Source organism: Podarcis raffonei, chromosome 2, assembly GCF_027172205.1.
Source record: "Podarcis raffonei isolate rPodRaf1 chromosome 2, rPodRaf1.pri, whole genome shotgun sequence".
Taxonomy (NCBI): Eukaryota; Metazoa; Chordata; class Lepidosauria; order Squamata; family Lacertidae; genus Podarcis; species Podarcis raffonei.
In genome coordinates, this window is record NC_070603.1 from 21,425,386 (window position 1) to 21,450,500 (window position 25,115).

General features: G+C 46.9%; 1 protein-coding gene across 7 annotated transcripts in view; it reads left to right on the top strand.

Annotated features, from left to right (window-relative positions):
- Positions 1 to 22,168, top strand: part of ITGA7 (integrin subunit alpha 7) — a 76,330-nt gene extending 54,162 nt beyond the window's left edge. For 4 of the 7 annotated variants that reach the window (XM_053375190.1, XM_053375193.1, XM_053375188.1 and 1 more), the window contains 18 exons: positions 1,536 to 1,624; positions 1,780 to 1,907; positions 3,099 to 3,194; positions 4,194 to 4,255; positions 4,507 to 4,676; positions 5,456 to 5,605; positions 5,908 to 6,020; positions 6,393 to 6,582; positions 7,604 to 7,687; positions 7,786 to 7,865; positions 9,102 to 9,179; positions 11,151 to 11,253; positions 12,551 to 12,727; positions 13,981 to 14,082; positions 14,291 to 14,404; positions 15,280 to 15,378; positions 16,962 to 17,087; positions 19,555 to 22,168. In XM_053375190.1, the coding sequence (XP_053231165.1) occupies positions 1,536 to 1,624; positions 1,780 to 1,907; positions 3,099 to 3,194; positions 4,194 to 4,255; positions 4,507 to 4,676; positions 5,456 to 5,605; positions 5,908 to 6,020; positions 6,393 to 6,582; positions 7,604 to 7,687; positions 7,786 to 7,865; positions 9,102 to 9,179; positions 11,151 to 11,253; positions 12,551 to 12,727; positions 13,981 to 14,082; positions 14,291 to 14,404; positions 15,280 to 15,378; positions 16,962 to 17,087; positions 19,555 to 19,734 (2,141 nt within the window). In that variant the 3' untranslated portion in view covers positions 19,735 to 22,168. Of the gene's footprint in view, positions 1 to 1,535; positions 1,625 to 1,779; positions 1,908 to 3,098; positions 3,195 to 4,193; positions 4,256 to 4,506; positions 4,677 to 5,455; positions 5,606 to 5,907; positions 6,021 to 6,392; positions 6,583 to 7,603; positions 7,688 to 7,785; positions 7,866 to 9,101; positions 9,180 to 11,150; positions 11,254 to 12,550; positions 12,728 to 13,980; positions 14,083 to 14,290; positions 14,405 to 15,279; positions 15,379 to 16,961; positions 17,088 to 17,743; positions 17,895 to 19,554 lie in introns of all 7 variants that reach the window. The other 3 variants (XM_053375191.1, XM_053375194.1, XM_053375192.1) reach the window with 2 other exon arrangements.
- The last annotated feature ends 2,947 nt before the right edge of the window (positions 22,169 to 25,115 follow it).

Consider the following 25,115-nt stretch of genomic DNA (forward strand, 5'->3'; position numbering starts at 1 on the left):
CAGCTAAACAAGCTGTTGCCTCTGCAAGCACCTAGCTAGAACTGAAGCCTTCTATATGTTGACTGGACAAGTAGTGTAGTATGGCCGTCCTCCCAAGAGGGGCTGACTTGCTGTTAAAGGGCTCCTTTCCTTATTTTGCAGTCTTTGACTCCTGTAGCTTGGAGAGACAGGGCTACTATGGGAGACTTCTCTGAATTAGAGGAGAGCAGCAGGACTGTGTCCTCTGGCTGAGAGGATCTGGGTTACTGTTTTGACATATCTCCACTGGTTTTGAAGTCATTGGGGGAGGCATAGCGAAGCTGCCTTATACTGAGCCAGACCATTGGCCTGCCTGGAAGCTCCGCAGTGTTTCATTTTCAGCCCTACCCAGGGATTGAACCTGTGACCTTCTACATGCAATGCAGAGAGATTCCCAGCTGCTGAGATAAGGGGTTCTGATGAAGTTCCTGGTAATTCTTCCCTGCAGGATGGAGCTAGAACCTCATCCTCCTCTGAGACATCCATTATGCAGTGCATGGTTTCTTTTTTTGTGAAATAGTTTTTATTTGATTTTACAAATTCATTCACATAAATAATATTATTACGAATAACAAAAGTTGCACAAGATTCTTCTGAATCTTCAGACTTCCCTCCTCCCCTCCGTGGGTTCTTAAGTAACTTTTTAAACTGCATATTATAAGTCCATCTATTTTGCAGTCCTCCATTGTATCCAAAATCTATGTTATTTAAAAGCTGCCAAAGAGTTCAAGTGTTTACAGTGGTCTTTCAGAATCAATATAAATTTGTCCCATTCCTTGTTGAAGTTTTGATCCTCCCAATTTCTGATTTTGCTGGTTAATCTTGCCATCTCTGCGTAATGTAATCCAATAGTTTCATCTACCAGTCCACCCTAGTAGGTATCATGTCCTCTTTCCATCTCTGAGCAAGAAGCATCCTGCATGGTTTCTAGGTCATGGTTCATGACAAGGGAAATCTAGGAATCGAGCCAAGTCTCTGCATTTGAAAGCCATCTCCCTTAGCATCAGTGGAATGAACTTCCAAGTGCGCATGTTTATGATTGAAGTGTTTGGCTCTTGAGGATCAAGCTGGGAGAAAAACATGGGCAGGTAAAAGGAGGGGGAGTATGTGCGAATGTGAAAAAGAAAAAAAATGCAAGAGGCTATGATGATCTCAGAGGTGTGGATATCTTGTGCTGCCCTGGTTTATGTGATAAAGAGGTGTGCCTGCTTTGTAGACTGCTATGTACATTAAGATGATCTGTGGCAGTATGCAATTATGTGAGAGACTCAAATTAGGTTGGCTGCGTGTGAAATGCTGGCCGGTGAGCCTGATGCATCTGTAGCCATTTTTGCCCAGGTTTGTATCTATACGTATCATGTGACTATAGATGGGGCTTCCTTTATGTGGCATTGTGGCTCTTCAATATATCTGGGTAGAATTATACATCTCAGTTCATTTCTGAGAGCCATTATGAAGTCCAGAAATGTGGGAGACAAAGACAGTTCTTACCGTTGCTGTTGTTCGTTTTCTTCCAGACTTTGCAGTGGGAGCCCCATTGGATGGCGATGGCAAGGTCTACATCTATCATGGCAGTAATTCAGGGTTTGTCACCAAACCTGCTCAGGTCAGTCTCCCTTATCCCCACCTTGCAGTAAAAGGGAGACGGTTTGGGGAACACTGCGTTCCTTTTCTCTTTGGCTGTGCATCCTTCCTTTGCTCTCACCCCAAATCATGACCCAATTTATCACTAACCTGTTTTGCCCCCATCATCCTCTGCAGATTCTGACTGGGGAGAGTGTTGGCGTCAAGATGTTTGGATATTCCTTTTCTGGAGGGTTGGATATTGATGGCAACCTCTACCCAGATCTCCTAGTGGGGTCTCTTTCCAACACAGTAGTCCTATACAGGTGAGCATAAAAAAGGACAGAGGAACAAATCCTCATTGATTTGTAAAATACATTGCAGTACAGCAACTAGTCCTATGGATTCACAGTCTGACGGAATTTAACCCACACAGTTGCTTTCCCTTAAGAAGGAATCCTTCAGCCAGCAACTTGACATGCATGGGGTGCTCCTCTTTCACTGGGAGAGTCTCTTGTCCTGTCTTGCAAACAGAAGAACAGATAGCAAGAGGAGGTCCCTGTGGCTGGGCAGACCCAACAACAGAGAGTCAGTACAAGTAGCAGATTAGGTCATACCAGAGCATCAGAACCCCATGCTGCCTATTTAATCCATCAAGGTCTGGTATAGCTGTACGATTTGCCAGGTTCAGTGTAGGAATTTGAGACCAAGGTGGCCTTAGTGATTGTAGGATTCTGCCCCAGGGGAGTGCTGACTTGGGGGAGACTTTAGGACTCTCTGGATGACTAGGTTTTGGTGTCGTGACATCTGCCCAGTGCCCCCATTGCCATGCTCCTTGCCTCTCAGGTCCCTCTATTTCACTGGTGCACTTTGGTAATTTTTTTAGACTCTGGACTTAATACTCTTGCAACAGTGGGGCTCTTTAGATGGCAATGTGCATTATTTCACTTCCTTTGGAATGGGATAAGCCAGGGGCCACGACACATCCATGGGCTCTGTACAGAATCTCCTGAAAGCTGCTGACCAGCACAGAGGAACTTGACACATAATCAGTGGTCACCAAGGGATGATACCGAGACTGTAGTCCAAATCCATAACTCCTGCAGCCAAACCGTTCTGCAAAAGAGATTGCTTATGTCAGCACAGGAAGGTGGCTGGCTTCTGGACTCCATCACCACTGTGATGTGACTGTTCAGACTTTTGTAAAATGTAAAATAATGCTGCTGCTGCTGCTGCAATGTGTGTCAGAAAGAGGCTGATAGAAAGCATGGACGTTGTTGGGACTTTGTATGGGGAAATAGAGAAAGCAAGACAGGGAAGATACAGTATCTCTTCGCTTACATCTGGGAGCTTTCCCATCCTTACTTGGATGTTCTGTTGGCGCTTCCTTGAACACACAGCAAGCAACACCCTTCTTAAGAACTCTGCATTACCAAGCAGGGTCCAGTGATACACACCCCGCCCAAATTTGTCTGCAAGTGACCCAATCTCTTACGAATGTCCAATCTACATTTTAGATCCCGACCTGTCATCCGCATCTCCAGAAATGTCACCATCTCCCCCCAGAATGTTGACCTGGAGGCCATGAACTGTCGCCACCATGTGGGCATCTGGTGAGAACTAGTCTTCTTAATGCACAGTCTCTTTCCTTCCTTCTTTGCCTCACTTCCCATTCCCTTTCGCAGGTGATGCCAAATGGTGCATGGATGCGCCTATACACCTGTTGCCTTATCCTTTTGTGTGTTAAGTATGCCCCAGTTTGAAAGCACACCAGTGCAACAGGATAAATAGGCACCACTGTGGCGGGAAGGTAAATGGCGTTCCTGTGCACTTTGGCTTCTATCACAGTGTCCCATTGCACCAGAAACAGTTTAGTCATGACCTGGAAAGCTGTCTGTGGACAAACGCCGGCTCCCTTGGCCTGAAAACGACATGAGCACCGTAACTCCATAGTTGCCTTTGACTGGACTTAACCGTCCAGAGGTCCTTTACCTTTTGACCTTTATCTGATCCAGTGGACCTAACACTGTGCCAATCACCTGCATGGCTCTATGGGTAGGATTTTTGCAGTCACCAGAGCAGAGCTATCTGATGGTTTGAACACCTTCTTTTTCTGTCCAGTGTGGTGTAGTGGTTAAGAGCGGTAGACTCGTAATCTGGTGAACCAGGTTCGCGTCTCCGCTCCTCCACATGCAGCTGCTGGGTCACCTTGGGCTAGTCACACTTCTTTGAAGTCTCTCAGCCCCACTCACCTCACAGCGTGTTTGTTGTGGGAGAGGAAGGGAAAGGAGAATGTTAGCCGCTTTGAGACTCCTTCGGTTGTGATAAAGCGGGATATCAAATCCAAAACTCTCTCTTCCAGTTAGCATATCTCCTGCCAGAATCCCACAGTGCAGGTGTGGTCTTTGGGGTACATCTAAACATTTTGGGGGAAGACTCGGTGTTGCCCAGGGGGAGTGACACACTTCAATGTTCATAGCCCTCTTAATCCAGGACTAGTTCTCTTTAACTCTAGAAAATGGAGCTACCCCACACCCAAGAGATATTCAGACCTGCTGAGCTCAGGAGAGTTCTACTGTTAATAAGAGTCTCTTCTCTGCTTCCTTCCTTAGCATGGATGTGAGAGCCTGCTTCAGCTACACTGCCAACCCCCCAAGCTACAGTCCATCCATCAGTGAGTATTGGCTGGGCCTCACCAGTAGTTACTTGTTGCCTTGTGGTGCCTAGCTAGGTTACAAGGCAGCACACTGTGTTCCCCACCCCGCTGTTGCATCTGGACTTTGTAGTAGCATCTGTCTCTCCGCACTGAGATAATAAGGAAACCCAGGAGGTGCTGAATCCTGACACCAATAGAAGGAGCTTTCCGTCTCTTCCTCTTTTGCCCTCTCCCTTGCCCCAACTCACAGCCTCCGCTCCTTCCCCCAGTGCTTGAGTACACTTTTGACGCTGATACCGACCACCGGAAATCAGGCCAGGCTTCCCGAGTCACCTTCCACAACCGGAAGCCCACAGACGCCGAGCACCAGTTCTCCGGGGTAGTGGAGCTGCCCCAGCAACATGTCCGTTCTTGTACCAAGGCCACACTGCAGCTGAAGGTGGGTTTCTCACTGGAGCATCCCTGGGCTGCTAGAACCACCTGCGATAGCTTTGGGAGCTCAGCTACTTAAAAGTAATTGAGTGATAAAGGAACTTGGGAGTTGATGGGAGCGGTATGGCAGCCCTGTTTAAGCACTAGGCTTACAACCCACACTATCCCTCCCACACCCCAGCTTTCTAGTATCCCTGAGTTAGAAACCCTGTTCTGGGTCACTGAGCGGTATACAAGCCCATGGGACACGGGTGGCACTGTGGTCTAAACCACTGAGCCACTTGGGCTTGCTGATCAGAAGGTTGGCGATTTGAATCCCTTCGATGGGGTGAGCTCCTGTTTCTCTGTCCCAGCTCCTGCTATCCTAGCAGTTTGAAAGCATGCCAGTGCAAGTAGATAAATAGGTACCGCTGTGGCGGGAAGGTAAACGGCGTCTTTGTGTGCTCTGGTTTCCATCATGGTGTTTATGTGCCAGAAGCAGTTTAGTTATGCTGGCCACATGACCCAGAAAGCTGTCTGTGGACAAACCGCAACCCCATAGTCGCCTTTAACTGGACTTAAACGTCCAGGGGTCCTTTACCTTTTTACCTTCATACAATCCCATGCTGCAGGTCAGGAGGGAGGAACATTTTTTTCGGACAAGGGCCACGTTCCCTTGGCTGTAATCTGTTTAGGGGCTGGACAGGATCTGAGCAGCAGGGGGTTGGAATGTTTTGCTGTTTTGTGGGAGAAAAGGGAGTCATGGGAATTTTCTCTCTCCATAAAAAACAACGGCCTCTGTTGCAGGACCAAGTCCGGGACAAGCTGCATCCCATTGTGGTGATGATGAACTACAACATCAAGCATGCCCGCAGCAAGCGCCAGGCCCAGGGCGCCACGCTGGGCCCACTAATGCCGGTGCTGAATGTTGTGCCACCCAGCACTCAGAGGACAGAGGTAGGCATGTGTGACAGCTGGATCCAAGGCTGAAGCCTGGATCCCCTTCAACACGTGAGCAGCAAAGGCATGTTTCATTGAGAGAAACAAATGAAGAGCCTTATGTCTTGCCATTTATTCTGTCTCCCCTGTGCATTTTGGCTTGTTCAAAGATCTGCACTGTGCATTGGGTTGTGCACTATTGCAGCTTTGAAGCCAGTGCTTGTCTCCTGTAGGGAGTCTTTGTAAGAGTGCCTCTGGAGCTGCCCCCGCTTGTAGCTCTGCCATGCCTGCCCTCACCTTTGGGTGTTGTGTTCCCCCAGGTGAATTTCCTCAAGCAGGGATGTGGGGAGGACAAGATCTGTCAGAGCAACCTGCAGCTGAACTACCGGTTCTGTTCTCGTGTTGATGATGCTGTATTCCATCCCTTGCCCAGGTAAGAGCAGGGTATGAATTCTCACCTGGCGGTACCATTGATATAATTATTTGGTTTTGCTGTGTTTTCTGGTCTTGTAAATCACCGGGGGGGGGGGATTCCTAGGGCTAAAAGGTGGTACAAAAATGTGTTTTATAAAAATTAAATAATCTTAGCAGGAACGTTTCTGGTGTCACACAGTAGTTGTGAGTGCGGAAACACGCAAGTTGCTGTGCCTTACCATGCAGCTCCAACACAATGGCATCCCTCCTAGATTTTTGTGAAGGGATGCTGCAGAGGTCAACCTTAACAGGCAGCTGGTTGAGACCAGGACCAGTTCATGTAGCCATAAGACCCAAGGCCTTCATGGTAACCTCTCTTCCTTTCTTCCAGAGGCGACGATGGCTTGGATGTTTTTTCCATGAGTGACCAAAAAGTCATAGCCCTTGAGATCCATGTCACCAACTTTCCTTCGGATGCAGCTGAGCCGCAGCGGGATGGAGACGATGCCCACGAAGCCATGCTGCTTGTCTCTCTGCCACCTACCTTGTCCTATTCTGCTTTGCGCCTCTACGATGCCATGGTACACGTTGGAAACGGCTGTAATATACTGTATAGTCCACAGAGGGGAGCATAGGAAAGAGCTGATCTATAGGATTGGGTGTCACAGATCTGATGGCACTCAGAATAGATGCTGGTGGCCTTTGGGACTAGTAGGGGAGGCCAACAGTAGGTGGAGCCAGAACCAATGAGAGGCGGAGCCTTGGGGGAATCAAGACAGGTTTGTGGAGCAGTCCCTCATTTGCCCTAATGGACCAGCCTCAACCAGCTGCTTCCGCAAAGGAGGCAGCTACCTCTGTGGTTGGAGGCTGACTGGAGTTTGAGCCGCTGACTTCCAAGGAGGTTGCTTTAAATATTTGCGCAAAACATAATCGCCCTGCTCTTAAGCCAGAAAAGGCTACCAGAGCTGCTTACAGTCAAATGGTTAAAAAAAACAAGGCAGTCCCCACCCACGGGCTTACAGATCGTAAAGAAGAGCTAGGGAACACGTTTGGCAACTTTTGATGGTAACTTAGAGTGGTACAGTCATACCTCGGGATAAATACGCCTCAGGTTAAGTATTTTCGGGTAGTGCTCCGTGGCGACCCGGAAGTAACAGAGTGCGTTACTTCCGGGTTTCGCCACTTGCGCATGTGCAGACGGTCAAAATGACATCACGTGCATGTGCAGAAGCGTCAGCATGCACAGTCACGTCTTACGTTCTATTCAGGATGTGAACGGGGATCCGTTCTGTTCGCATCCCGAGGTACCACTGTATAGGCTATTGAGCTATTATATATAGCTCAATGAATGGCTATTTCCATATCTTTCCATTGCTTCAATCCTTGCCATATTTTTCTAAATTATTTGAAATCTGATCTTTGGTGTGTGGAAATTGTTTGAGCCGAAAATATGCAGTCATTTATTCTCAGCGCATCGTTTGGGGTCCTTGGTACAGGACTTAGATTGCTGTGGGTTGGTAGGTTTTGTTTTCTCATTAGCATAGTTTAACACACAGCCCTGCAAACCTTCTGATGGTGAAAGAAAAACCTTGTCTTTGATAGGAGAAGGCCCCAACTTGTATGTCTAACCAGAGTGCCTCTTATATGGAATGTGAGCTTGGGAACCCCATGAAACGTGGAACACAGGTGAGGTTCAGATCTGCACCACCACTCCCTCCCCTCCCCTCCATGCTTCTTTCACAGCTCTTATTTTCACCTTAAACCCACCCTGTTTCTCTCTTCAGGTCCGGTTCTACCTTGTTCTGGAAACCTCAGGCATTACCTTGGAGACCACCGAGCTGGAAGTAGGGCTAGAACTTAGCACGTGAGTAGGGCGTCCCTTCCTCCCCAGAGCTGAGCTTGCTAGATCCAAAGCAAAAGCACATTGCAGGAGCTCCTCCGCTAGCAGTGCAAGACCTGTACAAACTTATTCGGGTAAATTTGATGCCCCTGAGTTCAGATCTTGCAAGGTCAGCCTCCAAGAAATATAAACTGCTAAGCAACTTGGGTTTGCTTATGTTTTTGGAACTCCTTGATTTGGTATCTTTTGCTATCATCAGGGGATCGTAGAAATTCCTCAGGTCAGGGGCGATGGGGAGGCTGTAGTTTATCAAGGGAAAGAGGGTACAGAGATCAGAGATTGACATGTGGTGGTATCAATTCCTGTCGTTGGGCTTCTCCCGTCCAAACTGGTGTTTATTGCAGCTGTATTTTCAGGGGATACTTGAGGGTACGCAGTATTGGCACCTCTTTTTGTTGTTGTTAAAAAGTGTGGCACTTACTGTAAACATGGTGAGTACCGGCACTTATTTTTCTAGGCAAAAAAGCACTGTTCTTGACACAATAATTGCTGGTTGGTTTAGCCTGCTTTATTAGTTGTTCTGCCATACCTCCCCAGTAGGGACATGGGTGGCACTGTGGTCTAAACCACCAAGCCTCTTGTACTTGCTGATCAGAAGGTCGGCAGTTCAAATCCCCACGACAGGGTGAGCTCCCATTGCTCTGTCTCAGCTCCTGCCAACCTAGCAGTTCGAAAGCATGCCAGTGCAAGTAGATAAATAGGTACCGCTGCAGCAGGAAGGTAAACGGTGTTTCCGTAAACTCTGGCTTCCAACACTGTGTCCCGTTGTGCCAGAAGCTGTTTAGTCCTGTTGGCCACATGACGCAGAAAGATGTCTGTGGACAAATGCCGGCTCCCTCAGCCTGAAAGCGAGCTGAGTGCCGCAACTCCATAGTCGCCTTTGACTGGACTTAACCATCCAGGGGTCCTTTATCTTTACCTTACCTTTACTACCACATTGCAATCCAGAGGGGCTTTAGTACAACAAAATTAAACCATAAGTGTTGTTGTAAAAAACGTACGGGATGTCGGCAGCATCAGCACTGAAAGGAAGCATTGTGACTGCCCCGAAATCTTTTAGGCACAAACAATATTGAAAGTGATCTTGCATATGATCACCATGATAGCATCACGAGCGCTAATCAGCATGAATGTGCAAGAAAACAGGATGTCTGGAGAGGCCTGTAAGCTAAACTCCTGCAACTCTTCTCTCTCCTACAGGATCTCGGAGCAGCCTGGGTTGACCCCAGTGCAAGCACGTGCCCACGTGATCATGGAACTTCCTCTCTCTGTTTCTGGGTAAGGGTCACGTGGGGGTAGTTCACACCCAGTTCAAGTTAACGCGACTTCATTGTCAGAGTGTTAAAACGTTTTGCACCTGCTGAGAGATGTATCCAGAACAGAAACATTCTTGAAGCATGCATGATAAAAAGCCACCTGGAATTTAATACAGTGGTACCATGGTTCTCAAACTTAATCTGTTCTGGAAGTCCGTTCCAAAACCAAGATGCGTTTTCCCATAGAAAGTAATGCAAAATGGATTAATCCATTCCAGACTTTTAAAAACAATCCCTAAAACAGCAATTTAACATGAATTTTACTATCTAACGAGACCATTGATCCATAAAATGAAAGCACTGAACAATGTACTGTACTATAACATAATTAAGACAGTATTGTAGAGGATAAAAATTTAAAAAAAAAAATTTTCTTATCTGCACTAATGATAGTCATTGTTTGGATGGGGGGATTTTATCCATTTCCGCAGTCACACAATCAATCAATCAGTAGCTGAACTGAGTTCCACACAGTCACAAAAACAAATTAAACTAAAAAGCATCAAAAACAAAAATGCAAAATAAATAGCAAAAACAAAAGTGCTAAACTTAATCTGTTCTGAAAGTCCATTTGACTTCCAAAATGTTCAGAAACCAAGGCACAGCTTCTGACTGGTGCAGGTGCCCCGGAAACAAAAGCCAACAGCCGCATTGGATGTTCAGCTGCCAAAAAATGTTCGAAAACTGGAACACTTACTTCTGGGTTTTTGGAGTTTGAGAACCAAAGTGTTTAAGAACCAAGGTTTTTGAGAACCAAGGTACCACTCTATTTGCTCATGGATCATTCTTAAAAAATCTACCTTGTATTTTTAATTTTGATATAACAATTCCCACATGTCATTCTTCCATGAAGCCCATTCCAAAACGCTCCAATGATGGAAAAGTTGCATTGTAAGAGGAATTGCATGCAAATGTGTTAAATATGTGTATTTTGTTCATAAGAGTATGTTGGGCTGCCTTCATACACAAGTCCTGCTCCTAGCCTGCCTTGACCTTCTCTGCCAGTCATAGACATTCACGGGACCTTATTTTCTCCACTTACGGTGGTGAACTGCACACCAAAATAAACTGGTTCTGTCCTGAATCATTGGTACCAGGGGCAGTGCCGGATTTACATATAAGCTAAACAAGCTATAGCTTAGGGCCCCGCTCTCTTGGGGCACCCCAGAAAATTTAAAGGGGGGGGGACTGGATGTACATTTCCAATATATAAGAGGAAAAACAAATAAAACCTACATACCTGTTAGGTCCATAAATTACCATACAGCATATATCCAACACAAAAAACAGCGACAATTTGTTGTTGACAAAGGACAACTGGACATATAAAGGGCCCCATTACCTTCAGTAGCTTAGGGCCTCATCAAACCTAAATCCGGCCCTGGCCAGGGGGCCTGTTCACATGGCCAAAGAGAATAAATCGAAAAAGCTACGCTGCTTGTGCACAAAACTCAATGCGCATCCATACAGAGCAGATTAGCAGAGATTGAGGTCACGTCCACCCCATACATTTAAAGCTTTCTTATACCACTTGGACCTTCACTGCTTCCTCAGAGAATCTTGGGAACTGAGGTTTGTTCAGGGCGCTGAGAGCTGTAGGGAGACCTGTCACAGGGTTGCAATTCCCAGCACCTGTGATGTGGCCCGGGCTTCTCTTTCTCCAGCTTCCCATGCACCCTCATCTAATCATCTGTGGCGTAATGGTTAGAGTGTTGGACTAGGACCTGGGAGAGCAGGGTTTGAATCCCCGTTCGGCCACAAAGCTTACTGGGCGACCTTGGGGCAGTCACCATTTCTTAGCCTAACCCCACCTCGCAGTTGTGAGGATGAAATGGGGACGACAACGACAACGACAACCACGTACATCACCTTCAGCTCCTTCGGAGAGAATAAATAATCTAATTAATAAACGATCTCTTCTTTTTCTCTGCAGAGTGGCCGAACCAAATAAGCTCTTCTTCAGCGGGGTGGTGCGGGGCGAAAGTGCCATGAAGAGGGAAAGCGAGGTGGGCAGTCCTGTGCTCCTCCAGGTGACGGTGAGTGACACTTGTCCCCTCCAGATCAGAGCCTTGAGCCGTCGTTCGCAACCCTTTCAATCAGAGTATTTCTAGAGTACCGTAGCCAGTTACTGCTGAAACGCAGGAGGTTTGGAGGTGGGGGTCTGTTTTGAATAGGGAATGGGATCTAGGGTGTTTGAGATAAAGAGACTGTGGGTTTTTTGTTTATGGTTACTGTGTCCTCCCTGTACAGGACAGGGAGTGCCTGGCGTGCTCTGGTCCATGGGGTCACGAAGAGTCGGACACGACTAAACGGCTAAACAACAACAAGTCTTCCCTGTGCAACTGCCGATTTACTTTCTTCCTTTCTCTGTATATCAATGGGAGCACGTCAAATATCCTGCTCCAATAATCTTAATCAATCAAGCGAACATTTATTGTGTGTGACTAAAAGCCATTACAAATTCAATTACAGATCCAGCAGGTCAATTGAAACCCAGAGATATACATCCATTTACAATAAGTCAAATTAATGAATCGCCTGCACGGCATTGTCTTTTGTATAGCTGGCACGAGTACTTTTTTAGCGACTTTAGAAAATAGGGCTGTTTTGCATGTGACAAGCAGATCACAGCCAGATAATAACCAACATATTTTCACTTCAGGGTTCTGTCCCTGTGGCGGTGCCAGCGTCTGTTCCAAAAATCACTTTCTGGGGTTTTGATAGAACTGACAATGGAGAATAAAATGGGGGAGATCTTCTCCCTCACCTAGCCCACAAATACAAAGAATAATCTTAATCAAAGTTACTTAGATTAATCACTAAATATGTATGTGCCTTTTCAGTGCACAGAGCCAGTGTGGTGTAGTGGTTAAGAGCGGTAGTCTCGTAATCTGGGGAACCGGGTTCGCGTCTCCGCTCCTCCACATGCAGCTGCTGGGTGACCTTGGGCCAGTCACACTTCTCTGAAGTCTCTCAGCCCCACTCACCTCACAGAGTGTTTGTTGTGGGGGAGGAAGGGAAAGGAGAATGTTAGCCGCTTGGAGACTCCTTAAAGGGAGTGAAAGGCGGGATATCAAATCCAAACTCTTCCTCTCTTCTTCTTCTTCTTCTTCAATGCATATTTATGGATGGTGGGGATTTCACTCGTGTTAATAACAATTGGAGGGGGTACTTAGTCCAGCTTAATGCAAAGCACACAAGTGTAACCTTGTTTATATGGAGTAAAACCCAGGGGGTGGCACGAGGTTGGAGGAGGAGTTTGCTTCCTTTCAGCAGCCAGTTTCCCTTTCATTCTCTTCCAACACAGCTTGTCCCTCTCTGTCCACACACCAGGTCTCAAACCAAGGCCAGTCCCTGAATACGCTGGGCTCAGCCTTCCTCAACGTCATGTGGCCCCATGAAATTGCAAATGGAAAGTGGCTCCTCTACCCACTGAAGCTGGAGCTATCAACCCAGCCTCAGCATCGCGCGATCTGCAGCCCAAAACCCAACTCTCTCAATCTGGCTCTGGTAGGTGCCGTGGGAACTTGATAAACAGGGGTTGCATGATAAGCAGGTAATGTTGATGATAGCAGTTGATGATAGCACTCATCTCCTCTCTTCCAGGCAGATGTGTCTTTGATTCTGGTTCTAGTTGCCATGGGGTTGTTGTTTTTTTAAGGTTCATTTGTCGTTTTTATGATGAACATAAAAATAGTAGTCAGGTCCTCCCACTCCTGCCAGGTTCTTAATAAATACCTGCTGTTTGTAATAGTGAAAGCACAATTAATATTGTGTATTCATGATTTCTCCTAGGGATGTCCAAACATTGCCCATTCTTTTTTTGCAGTTATTTCTGCCTTCCTGGGTGGGAAATTTATCTGTAGAAAGAGATGTGGTTTTTTGTTTTTGCATTGATACGAAGTGCACAGTTCCTGGTTTTTGTTGTTCTTTGCGTCATATACACAACCCGCAGGTGGATGCAAAGTAGATGTGCCACTGGCCACTCATCTGTTCTTAGGAGACCAGTGGACAGACAACTCTGCCATAGCCTAACTCCCTCCAGCAACTAACATGGTGGGAGAGGAGGGGCTAGGATTGCTTCCTCTCCCAATCAACGAAGATTTGTTAACTGGTTAAATCACAGATCATTCCCTGTCCACAAGGATTTGTTTTATGCGGTTTCCCATACCAAGACACGGTCAGGTTCTAATAACCTCTGTTCAAAAGCCCCATCTTCTGGGCGCAGTTGGCCGTGCAAAAGCATAGGGCTGACTTTGTTTCACATTCTTCCTAATTCAAAAGCACAGACCTAATGTTAATCTATCAGAGGTCAGCAAACTTTTTCAGCAGGGGGCCAATCCACTGTCCCTCAGACCTTGTGGGGGGCCGGACTATATTTTGAAAAAATACGGTAATAACGAATGAATTCCTATGCCCCACAAATAACCCAGAGATGCATTTTAAATAAAAGCACACATTCTACTCATGTAAAAATATGCTGATTCCCGGACTGTCCGTGGGCCAGATTTAGAAGGCGATTGGGCTGGATCCGGCCCCCAGGCCTTAGTTTGCCTACCCATGGTCCAATTCATCAATTTACGTGTGTATCAGTTTGCTGGTGGTTTTTTTCTGCCTTGTGTCTGGTGTGTGTGTTTAATGGATCCTCGACAGTTGCCTGCAAATCGGTTGCCTGCTTGAGGCAGCGGTGAGGACCAGTTTTTGGTTTGTGATCAGAAAATGACATTTCTGAAGTGTCCCCAATCCCTTGCTCTTTTCTTCAGGAGCCTCTTCACCAGGGTAGGAAGAAGCGAGAGGCGGAGCCGCCTGAGGTGCCTGCCAACCGGCCACTGACTTATTGGGGAAAGCAAAAAAATGTCACGTTGGTGAGTGAGATTTTTCACGTTCATAAAAGACGTTGAAAGCATTACGTCTGCCGGCCCTCCACTCAAATTTTGCTGTCTCTTAACCCATTTTTCATTAAACAACAACCTTAAACACCTGGGTTTTGATGGATCTCTGATGTGTAGGATATAATGTCTGGCAAACCGACTGGTACTAAAATACTTGATGACTCTTTGCCTCATGCTTCAGGACTGTGCTGTGGGCACTGCTCATTGCCAGCTTTTCCAGTGTCCTCTCTACAGCTTTGACCGTTCAGCTGTGCTCAGCATCTGGGGCCGTCTCTGGAACAGCACCTTCCTAGAGGTTAGTTGGGCTCCCCCTGCCGGATATTAGATGAACAGCAATATGTGTAAACCTCTGGGGTAAAGGTAGAGGTAAAGGGACCCCTGACCATTAGGTCCAGTCGTGACCGACTCTCGGGTTGTGGCGCTCATCCCGCTTTATTGGCCAAGGAATCCGGCGTACAGCTTCCGGGTCATGTGGCCAGCATGACTAAGCCACTTCTGGCGAACCAGAACAGAGCACGGAAATGTGGTTTACCTTCCCGCCAGAGCAGTACCTATTTATCTATTTGCACTTTGACATGCTTTCAAACTGCTAGGTTGGCAGGAGCAGGGACCGAGCAATGGGAGCTCACCCTGTCGCGGGGATTTGACCCACCAACCTTCTGATCGGCAAGTCCTAGGCTCTGTGGTTTAACCCACAGCGCCACCCGCGTCCCTTAAAAAACCTCTGGGGTAGACTGTGCAAATTAAGGACTTCTCCCTGCCCAGCTAATTTCAGGTCACAAATAATATGTTTTAGGGAGTACCTTCATGAATTGTGTGGCTTGGCTCACAGCGGTAATTGCTTGCAATCCTAGATGAGAGAGTTCCACTTAAAAGGGCCATTTAGAACCTAAAATGAAGTCATGCATCGGATGCAAGGGAACCCTTGCAATACTCATGGCAATGGTTTTCAGTATCCTAACTGCAGGCTTGTCCATTCCCTGGGATAACTCTGTTGGTAGAGAAGGGGACTCTTAATCTCAGGGCCATGGGTTTGAGCTCCACATTGGGCAAAAGATTCCTGCAGTGCAGGCAGTTGGGCTAGATGGCACTCAGGGTCCCTTCCAACTCTACAATCCTATGATTCTATGACTTTTGGTTGTTCTGAGCCCTCTTCCCTTTTGCCCTTAGGAGTACTATGACACCACATCGGTGGAAGTGATTGTTCGAGCCAGCATCACTGTGAAATCTACCATCCGCAACCTGGTTCTGAAGGATGCCACGGCGCAGGTACCGGAGCCTCACGGCTTAGCTCATTTGCCCCTTGTTATTTTCCTTGCACAATCTGAAATACTTTGCAGCCAAGGACAATTTGTATCTTTAGGTTGTGAACTGCCCTGTGATCTTTGGGCGAAGAGCGGCGTACAAATTTAATAAATGAATAAATGATTTCTACAGTTATACCTTTCTCACTGTCCCCCCGCCCCCCGTTGCTGCTGCCGGGTCAGAGAGAAGAGGAATCTTAACTGAAATGATATGATGATGATGATGATGATGATGATGATTTATTTATTTATATTATTATTTATACCCCGCCCATCTGGCTGGGTTTCCCCAGCCACTCTGGGCGGCTTCCAACAGAATATTATAATACAATAATACAATAGTCTATTAAACATTAAACAATAATACAATAGTCTATTAAACATTAAACAATAATACAATAGTCTATTAAACATTAAAAGGGACGCGGGTGGCACTGTGGGTAAAACCTCAGCGCCTAGGACTTGCCGATAGCATGGTCAGCAGTTCGAATCCCCGCGGTGGGGTGAGCTCCCGTCTTTCGGTCCCAGCTCCTGCCCACCTAGCAGTTCGAAAATACTTCTAAGTGCAAGTAGATAAATAGGTACCGCTTTATAGCGGGAAGGTAAACGGCATTTCCGTGTGCTGCTCTGGTGCCGGTTCGCCAGAGCAGCTTCGTCACGCTGGCCACGTGACCCGGAAGTGTCTGCGGACAGCGCTGGCTCCCGGCCTCTAGAGTGAGATGAGTGCACAACCCTAGAGTCTGTCAAGACTGGCCCATACGGGCAGGGGTACCTTTACCTTTACTAAACAGGGCTGCCTTCAGATGTCTTGTAAAAGTCTGGTACAGTAGTTGTTTTTCTCTTTGACATCTGGTGGGAGGGCATTCCACAGGGTGGGTGCCGCTACCGAGAAGGCCCTCTGCCTGGTTCCCTGTAACTTGGCTTCTCGCAGCGAGGGAACCGCCAGAAGGCCCTCGGCACTGGACCTCAGTGTCCAGGCTGAACGATGGAGGTGGAGATGCTCCTTCAGGTATACTGGACCGAGGCCGTTTAGGGCTTTAAAGGTCAGCACCAACACTTTGAATTGTGCTTGGAAATGTACTGGGAGCCAGTGTAGGTCTTTCAAGACCGGTGTTATGTGGTCTCCGCGGCAGTTCCACTCCTCCCTGTCCCAGTAAAATATGCAATGCCCATTTAAAAAGGGAGGGGGGAAGGATACGAAAATGAGGAGTGAGATACTGTCCAAGAAAACCAGCCTTTTAAATCAGATACGGGCTTTTATGCACATAGCCCAGAGTGTTGCTAACAGTATTGGCATGGGATGCCATGCGGACTGAACCTCCTCCCTATACAAATAGCGGTAGCAGACTGTCCATAGATGCTACCAGTCTGTAAGCACCCTTAGTTTGATCACAGTCTTTTGTTTCAGACAGTGCCAGTGATAGTGGTGCCTGTTCCTCGGAGAGGGAGGTGGTTTTACAGCTGAGCTGAGCAGTGGCTCAGGCTGCCATTCTTCACCACATTTTGCTTTGCTCTCTCACTTTCTGCAACCTTGCTTTCCCCCCCCAGATCCCAGTGATGGTCTACTTGGATCCCAGCGTAGCCGTGGCACGAGGCGTGCCTTGGTGGATCATCCTCATTGCGGTACTGGCTGGGATCCTAGTGCTGGGGCTGCTCGTCTCCATCTTATGGAAGGTGAGCTGGCCTGGAGAAAGGGGCAGCGGTGACCAGGGTGGTTCTGTGGGGCTTTGCCCCTCTTCCAGGGGTTGTGAACTCTCCTTCCTTGGAGGTTTTTAAGCAGAGGTTGGATGGCCATCTGTCATAGATGCTTTAGCTGAGATTCCTGCATTGCAGGGGGTTGGACTTAGATGATCTTCAGGGTCTCTTCCAACTATACAATTCTACGATTCTGTGATGCTGGAGCAGAGTTTACAAGGTGGTTCCAGTTCACTTCATCACACTAAAATTTGAATCTGGACAACAAAGTCCATTATTGCAAATAATTGCCTTGATAGAGACCCTTGGAGATTATTCCCTTTGCAACAAATGTCCAACCCCTAGAGGCCATTCCCTACAGCCGCAGAGCCCCAAGGTCACATTCTTTCAAAACAATTGGACTGTATCAGATGGGATTTACATTTTGAAGTTAACTGCCAGGTGGCAGGGAACCTAAAGCCTCTACCCTATGGAGAATGATGGGAGATGGAGTCCGCTTGAGTGGTACCCATGAACACAGATGAGTCTTAGGATGCCATCCTGTTGCTGCTGCTGCTCAGGCCTTTAGACCCTATCCCTGGAGACAGGTCATATGCAAAGCTGATAACGCCATTCATACTTCTCCTCGCTCCCAGTGCGGCTTCTTCAAGAGGACAAGCCGGGAATCCAAATACTCCACGAACTATTACCGGGCTCGGCTGGCCATACAGCCGTCTGATGCCGATAGGCAGGCCATGGAGGCCTAGCGGTAATGCCCGGCCTCGCCACCTGACTGACCCCCTGCTTGTACGTGTGTAGGAGTGAGGGCACAGATGTGGGAATGGGAATAACAAGTGATGGAGTGCTCTTAATGTGAGCTCACTAAAAATATTAGTGCATGTGCAAGCAAACAGCAGGCCAGTGGACTTCCAAGTATGCCCTCAGTGCACCCGGGAGTGTGTGTGTGGAGGACTTTGCAGATCGTAACATACAAGAGTGATTACCATTATTTTGTGCATGTGGATTTCTTGGTGGGTTGCAAGGATGTTGACTGTTAACAATACATAGCCATGAAATAATCCACGGATAGTCAAGGACTTCAGGAAGCACTAGCACCAAAAGCCTAAATGCTGTTGGAAATGACGGTGTGTGAGTGTGTAGCAGAATATAATTCTGCAAATGCCTTGAGAGTTGGGCGCATGCATGCAAAAAAAGCAGGAGTGTGAAGTACTTAGCTGCTACTCAGGTATATGCTCACAAGTGCAGATGACAGTCTACAAAATCCTCGGGCTAGTTAAGATAGCAGGTGCCTGGATGGCATTGCTGGGTACTCAATGAGGTCCCAAACCCACTGCAAACCCCTGAAGCCCCCGGGCTCTACTACATGTTCTCCTTAGTGGCACTGCTTGTTCTAAGTAAGCCAGCAGCTAGAGGCAAGGACAAGGAGCTGCTGCCTCGCCTCTCCTCTCCTCTCTCTCTCTCTCTCTCTCTCTCTCTCTCTCTCTGTCTCTCTCTCTCTCTGGATGCACTGGGCCCAAAATGGGAGGGCAACTGGATGGACAGCAGTGAAAACAAGGAGGAGGCGGGCCCACTGAGGACATCCTGCCCCTGATCCCACTTCCCTCTCAGATCTTGGAGCTGATACTGGGTCCGTGTGTGAATGTGCAAGGGATTAGAAACTATGTCACAACAGGGGCACACCCAGATGGTTTTACTTTATGGGAACAGATACCCAAATTCAGCACTTCTGACCCTCCAGTGTCCAGACATGCAGGTCCTTCTATCTGGTCTTGTTTTATCTCCTCCATACCTGCAAGCTACCACAGCTGACAGGATGCGTCCTGCCAAAACGCCTGGCTTCCCATTAGGACTGTCGGAGTATCTGCCTTTGTCCAGAATATTTCCTGTGCTGTAGTAGCGTTGGGGAACCTGTGACTCACCAGATGTTGATGGGACACTTTGTTCCACCAATGCTAGCCAGCATGATCAAGGGCCAGGAATGATAAGAGCAGTAGTTCAACGACATTTGGAGGGGCACAGGTTCCACCCTACAAGCCCAGAATATGGTAAACGTCCCCCTGGATTTGGTGCAAAAGTGCAAGGCGCTTTTCAGTAATTGGCTAGCAAATGCACACAGGAGGGGAAATCTGTAGATGGCTGCAAGGGGGTGAGAGTGTCCTGATGAATGAATCCTCACAAGTGTTTGTGAGTGTCAAAAGTGCATGCTAATAGGCTATGTCTTCCCCATGCATGGCGTGTGGTGAGCAGGCTCCATCCCAGGGGATGGAGAACGGGGTCTGGATAGGACCCATGGGAACATACATCATCACCGCTGGTTACAGCTGCTGGATGCAGCCCATGGGTTGGTGGCAAAACAGCAGGCATCCTGCCCTGCCTTCCAGCAGTTCCATTGGGGAATCTGTTTGTTACTTTCATAGATTGAATATTGTGGCTTCTTCTTCCCCAGCTTGGCTTCTTCAAACGTGCCCGCTACCATGAAGACAAGGTGCCGCAGTATCACGCAGTCAAGATTCCTCACCAGGAGCGCCAGCTTTTCCGGGAGGAGAAGACGGGCACCATTACCAAGAAGGACTGGGTCACTAACTGGAATGCGGAGGGTGATGGTCACGTTCCTGTCTCGGCCTAGATACATCCCTGCCCTGGCCTCCCTGTGGCATGCTTCTGATTGGCAGAGAGAGCTGCTACTAGATAAACCTTTGTGTTGGCACCAGCCTGGCTGATAGTAGGGTTCCTTGCCTGCTCTCCTCTCTGGAAGATCTGCGGACACTGGACTGCCCCTTTCTTGTGGGGATTCAGCAGAGATTCAGGGGGACACGTGCTTAACCATGGAGGTTACGGTGACAGATTCTGCAAGGCCAAAGGTTGCTAAGGATATTTTTTTCTGGTATTCTGCTTTTCCTTGCGAAGCTGGGCAGCAGCCGATGCAGAAAACTGAACCAGCAGTAGGAGGAACCCTCTATTTCTAGTTTCCTAAAGTGTTATCTGCTGGGAACAGAACTTTGTATTTTGCTGCTGAGAGTTGGAATAGCATCTATCACTGTCTACCCCGCTGCAAATGGGGCATACATTTGCTACAAGACCTGATTCTTTGGGAAAGAGAAGAACCTGGATTCCTTGGGTGTGTTAGAAGGCTTCAAAGCCAAAAACACACACACACCCAACCACCCCTGGTGAAGAAGACGAGAGATTCCCCCTTCCTGAGCAAGATCACTTTCTTCATGCTAGCTTTTTGTAATTTATTTTGTCTAACTAATATTGGAGAGCCTTGATGCCTGAAGTTGAGAACTAGGTTGGGTGGGTTTGAGACAACATGCTTTAGTGTAGAAGTGAATAACCTGCAGCCTTCCATATGATGTTAGACTCAAGCTCCCATCAATCCCAACCAGTGCTGCCAAAATGGTGTGGGATGATGGGAAATTGTAGTCCAGCAACATCTAGAGAACCACGTGTTCTCTGTCGCTGGTGTAATAACAGAAGTTCTTCAATAACGTTGGTGGCTCTCTGGTATGGTTTGCAGCTTTCTCCAAAAACAAGGAAGGCTATTGTCATTCTGGAAGGATATCAATGCCAGTCTTAATCATATGCTAATAACCACAGCCTGGGTAGGGGGCAAAGTGGCAAGGGCAGGGCCTGCAGGAAAAACGTTTTAAAAAATTGTGCCACACAATGAATGCAGGAGGATACCTCCCAGCCCCTTCGCTCTCTTCCTCGGTCACCATATGGCAGTGGCAACTTTAGTTGGGTTGTCACACATGCGCGCTTACACACACACAAACCTCCTTCCTTGGTGGCCTAGACAACTCCCCTACCTCTTTGCTGACAGTTCCTTCTTTGTAACATTGGTAGGCAGTGACCTGCCTCGCTAGGGTAGTGTGAGGATGACGAGCAGGATAAGCAGAATACTTCACAGCCCTTATTGAAAACGCCACTGAAATTTTGGATGATAAAAATGGCAGCCAGGGTCAAGCCCCCTACCCTTCTCTACCACACCCTCCAACATTTCTCCGATGAAATAGGGACATCCCATTCCATAATGATGATTTTACCATTTATAGCCCACCCACATTTCTTACTGGGTTGCCCCAGGCACTCGGGGCAGCTTCCAACATACATAAAAACATAATGAAACTTTTTTTAAAAAAAACAAAACCCTTCCCTATACAGGATTGCCTTCTGATAGCTTGGGGGTTGGATAACCCTCCAACATTTCTCCAATGAAAATAGGGACATCCTAAGGAAAAGTGGGACCTTCCGGGATCAAATCAGAAACTGGGATTGTTTCTAAATCAGGGATGTCCCTGGAAAATAGGGACACTTGGAGGGTCTGATCTGTTGAACCACACTGTTGACGTAGATGTTTAATGCAGGAAGAAAATGGATTTCTTTAAATCATAAAGTATCAGAAGTTGGTGGGTATAGGAGACACTGGCTTCCCAGTAGCCTTACTAAAAGGGTTCACTGCTCTAGAACCCCTTCTGACCACTCTTCAGGAAGAACAGGTGCCTATAACCCTTTTTTTACTTAGCTCCTACATTCAACTCCATGCTTTCCAACAAGCTGTGCCTTTTCCAAGGTCTGGGGGGGGGGGAATGTTAATACTAATCTGAATTTTGCGGGAAGGACTGTCCCTTCCAATCTCTCGTCAGACGCAAATGGTGACAATTTGCAGATGGCCATTGCTTTCAGATCTACCTTTTTGTGATTGCTGATTGTAAAATAACAAAACTACTGTTCCCAGGATTCTCCGCGACTGTTAAAGTGGTATAAAGAGTGCTTTAAATGTAGGGCGTGTGGATGTGACCAGAATCACCAGTGGGCAGAATAAGGTGTGAAAAAAGCAGGGCAAGAGCTTTCCACCTCTTTACTGAAACTCATAAAAGCAAGACCTTGCAGCAAACCCATTCAACCCACTGTTAAATGGCTTTTGGAAGGGAGGCCAGAGTTAGTGGAGTAGAAATGACAAAGGACTATGGCATCTGAAAAGACTACAGATCCACCGAAGCATAAGGTCTCCAGTCCACACTCCAGTTTATGCCACGCAATAAATCTGGTAATCTTTATTGTGCTGCAAACCTCTTTGCTGTTAAATGACTGCTGTGATCAGGGTCTCGGCTGCAGTGGGTTTATGTTGCATTTCTCAGTAGGTTGGCAGCAAAATGGAAATGCCTGGCTGATAAAAGGAACACAACTCCCCTACTTGGGCTAAGCAGAAAAGAAGGGAAACTCCCAAACACAACCTCCTGCGTGGTATCTGGATAACGCTGCTTGAAAAACACAGAAGGCACCTGCAGATTGAAAACCAGCCTCCTGCTGATGAAGTGTAATACATTAAGCATGAAACTTCTTAATAACATATCTGGACAGAAATCCCTCAGGGTGACATTCAGTTGCAAGGGACACTGAGGAAAGGCTGTAGGCACACTTGGGTTGTTTATTTTTCCTTGTCATGCTGCCATACAACTCCATGTTAAGCCAAAACACAACAGCTACGATGGAGGGGCTCATAGCATTCACACTCCCAAGAAGGCCTTGGATCTCCCATAGCTGGAGCCTTGGATTCAGACAGAAATCAAGCATTGCGCTCTCTCTCTCTCGCTCTCGCTCTCTCTCTCTCTCTCTCTCTCTCTCTCTCTCTCTCTCCAGTCTGTTGCTTCCAGCTCTGAACAAAGGTCTTTGTCTTTCTAACTACCAGACAGTTAAGGGAGGGGGCCTACCAATTTGTCTTAATGGAACCATTTGCTGGATCCAGGAATTAGGAGGGTCTCTGCATAACAGCCTACTCCACCCCAAACAGATACACCATTTGTTTCCAAAACATGCAACAGAAGATGCTATTGAAACCACAACAACTGCACTGAGGATTTTAGCCACAAATAAAATTAGTTCACATGGTAACATCAGCACAGCATATGGCAGAGAGAGCAAATTTACAGCCCATACATGACTTGGGGCTGTGTGTGCAAGAGGCGACAATCAATTAGGCACAGACGGAGCAACTGAGGAACTTGAAGGAACCGATTCAAAAACCTCAGTTACCCTGATTTTGGCACTTCCTCTGTAGGGACCCAGATATGTTATAATAGGGTACCTTACAGGGGTTTTTGGACTACAGCTCCCATCACCCCTTGCTTTTTGCTATTTTGGCTAAGGCCGATGGGAGTTGGGAGTCCTCCATATTCAGCAGGCACCAAGTTTGCTTCCCCTGTGTAAAAATGTGAACTATTTCATAAATGAACAAACCATTGCAATGTGTGCCTGTAAGCACCTCAATTTCCCTCTCTGTTTATTTGCCTCAGAAAGGCAACATGCTCACCTATGTGCTCCAGAAAGTGTAAATGGTGGTTGGAGTTATTGACAGATCTGGCCCTTTAGTGCACATGACAATAAATAAAGTTCCAGGTCGTTAATACAATCTTATATAACTGTTAATTGCAAAAATGACCTGCTTATTCTCTGGCTCTACTTTCTGGAATGTTGTGAAAACTTTATTCTAGCAGAAGGAGACTGTAATAATCATTTAACAGGAAGAGTGGGTGAGGATTGAGGAAGATTTAATGGCAGCAAGCCTAGAGGAAGCTATGAAAAAGCAAATGTGATCAAGACTAATTCACAGCAACATATGGACAAGATGTAAACAAAGCTTATATTTAATGTACAGCCCCGCCTGCCTAGAGAGACAGGGTGAGTTACAGCAATTTTAAAAAATCTTGTTTAAAAAAGTCTTGTAAAGGTATAGGGACCCCTGACCATTAGGTCCAGTTGTGGCCGACCCTGGGGTTGTGGCGCTCATCTCGCTTTATTGGCCGAGGGAGCCGGCGTACAGCTTCCGGGTCATGTGGCCACCATGACTAAGCCGCTTCTGGCGAACCAGAGCAGCGCACGGAAACGCCATTTACCTTCCCACCAGAGCGGTACCTATTTATCTACTTGCACTTTGACGTGCTTTCGAACTGCTAGGTTGGCATGAGCAGGGACCGAGCAACGGGAGCTCACCATGTCGTGGGGATTCGAACCGCCAACCTTCTGATCGGCAAGTCCTAGGCTCTGTGGTTTAACCCACAGCGCCACCCGCGTATATTCAGGACTATTTTTCAGCTTGAGCTCACTAGTGCTCAGCTCCTGACTTCTCAGGTGGGCACCATTGCCATTCTAAGAGAACAAGAGAGAAATTCATAGTGAGCGCCAACACCTCTTTTTCTAGAAAAATAACACTGCATATATACATATTCACACTTTACATTCTTAATTAATGCTTAACATACCTTATATATACACAAAGAAAAGTACTGTGTGAGCTGCCCTGCTGAAAGATTTTGAGGTACATTTGCGACATAATGCTATATCAAATCATGACTCAGTGCAAATGCAAGAAGTTTCCTCCTTCAGACAAACCATAAGCTTGTCCAGCCAAGAATGTGTTGGAAATCCTTGGAAACTACGACCCAAGTCTGGGGCAAGTACTCTGGTGAGAAAACCCCAGCAGAGTTCTAACATGGCAAAACATGGAGCCAAGAAAAGTGTGGAAATATGTTGTAAAACCTTTAAAACATGCCCTTTCCAGTGAGTTCCAAAATGTCCCCTTTAATAGTTATTTCCAAAGTATCCCACTTCCTTAGCATGTTTGATAAATTATAAAATGGTTTACTTACAAAACTCTTCAAAGGTCAGTCATGTGCTTTTCCATACAGCAGTCAGAAAAGATGCACGGGCTTTAAAATGTAGCTGACTTTCCAAAACTATTGGTATAGAAGAGTACTTGTTTCAGACTCCATTATAGTCTGAAAAAGCTGGTAAAAGCCAGGCAGCTGGAGGGAGCAGTCCACGTGGGAATGTTTATATAATTTAGCAGAGTTTAAACGATCCCCTGTTTGAGTTTATGCAGCGACAAGCGGGTTACTAACTCGTTTGAGTCCTATCAATAATTATACCTTCCTGGTTGATAATCCCTTTCTGCCCCTCTTAAAGAAAACACACATGAATCTGAATCATATTAACATAAACTACTTT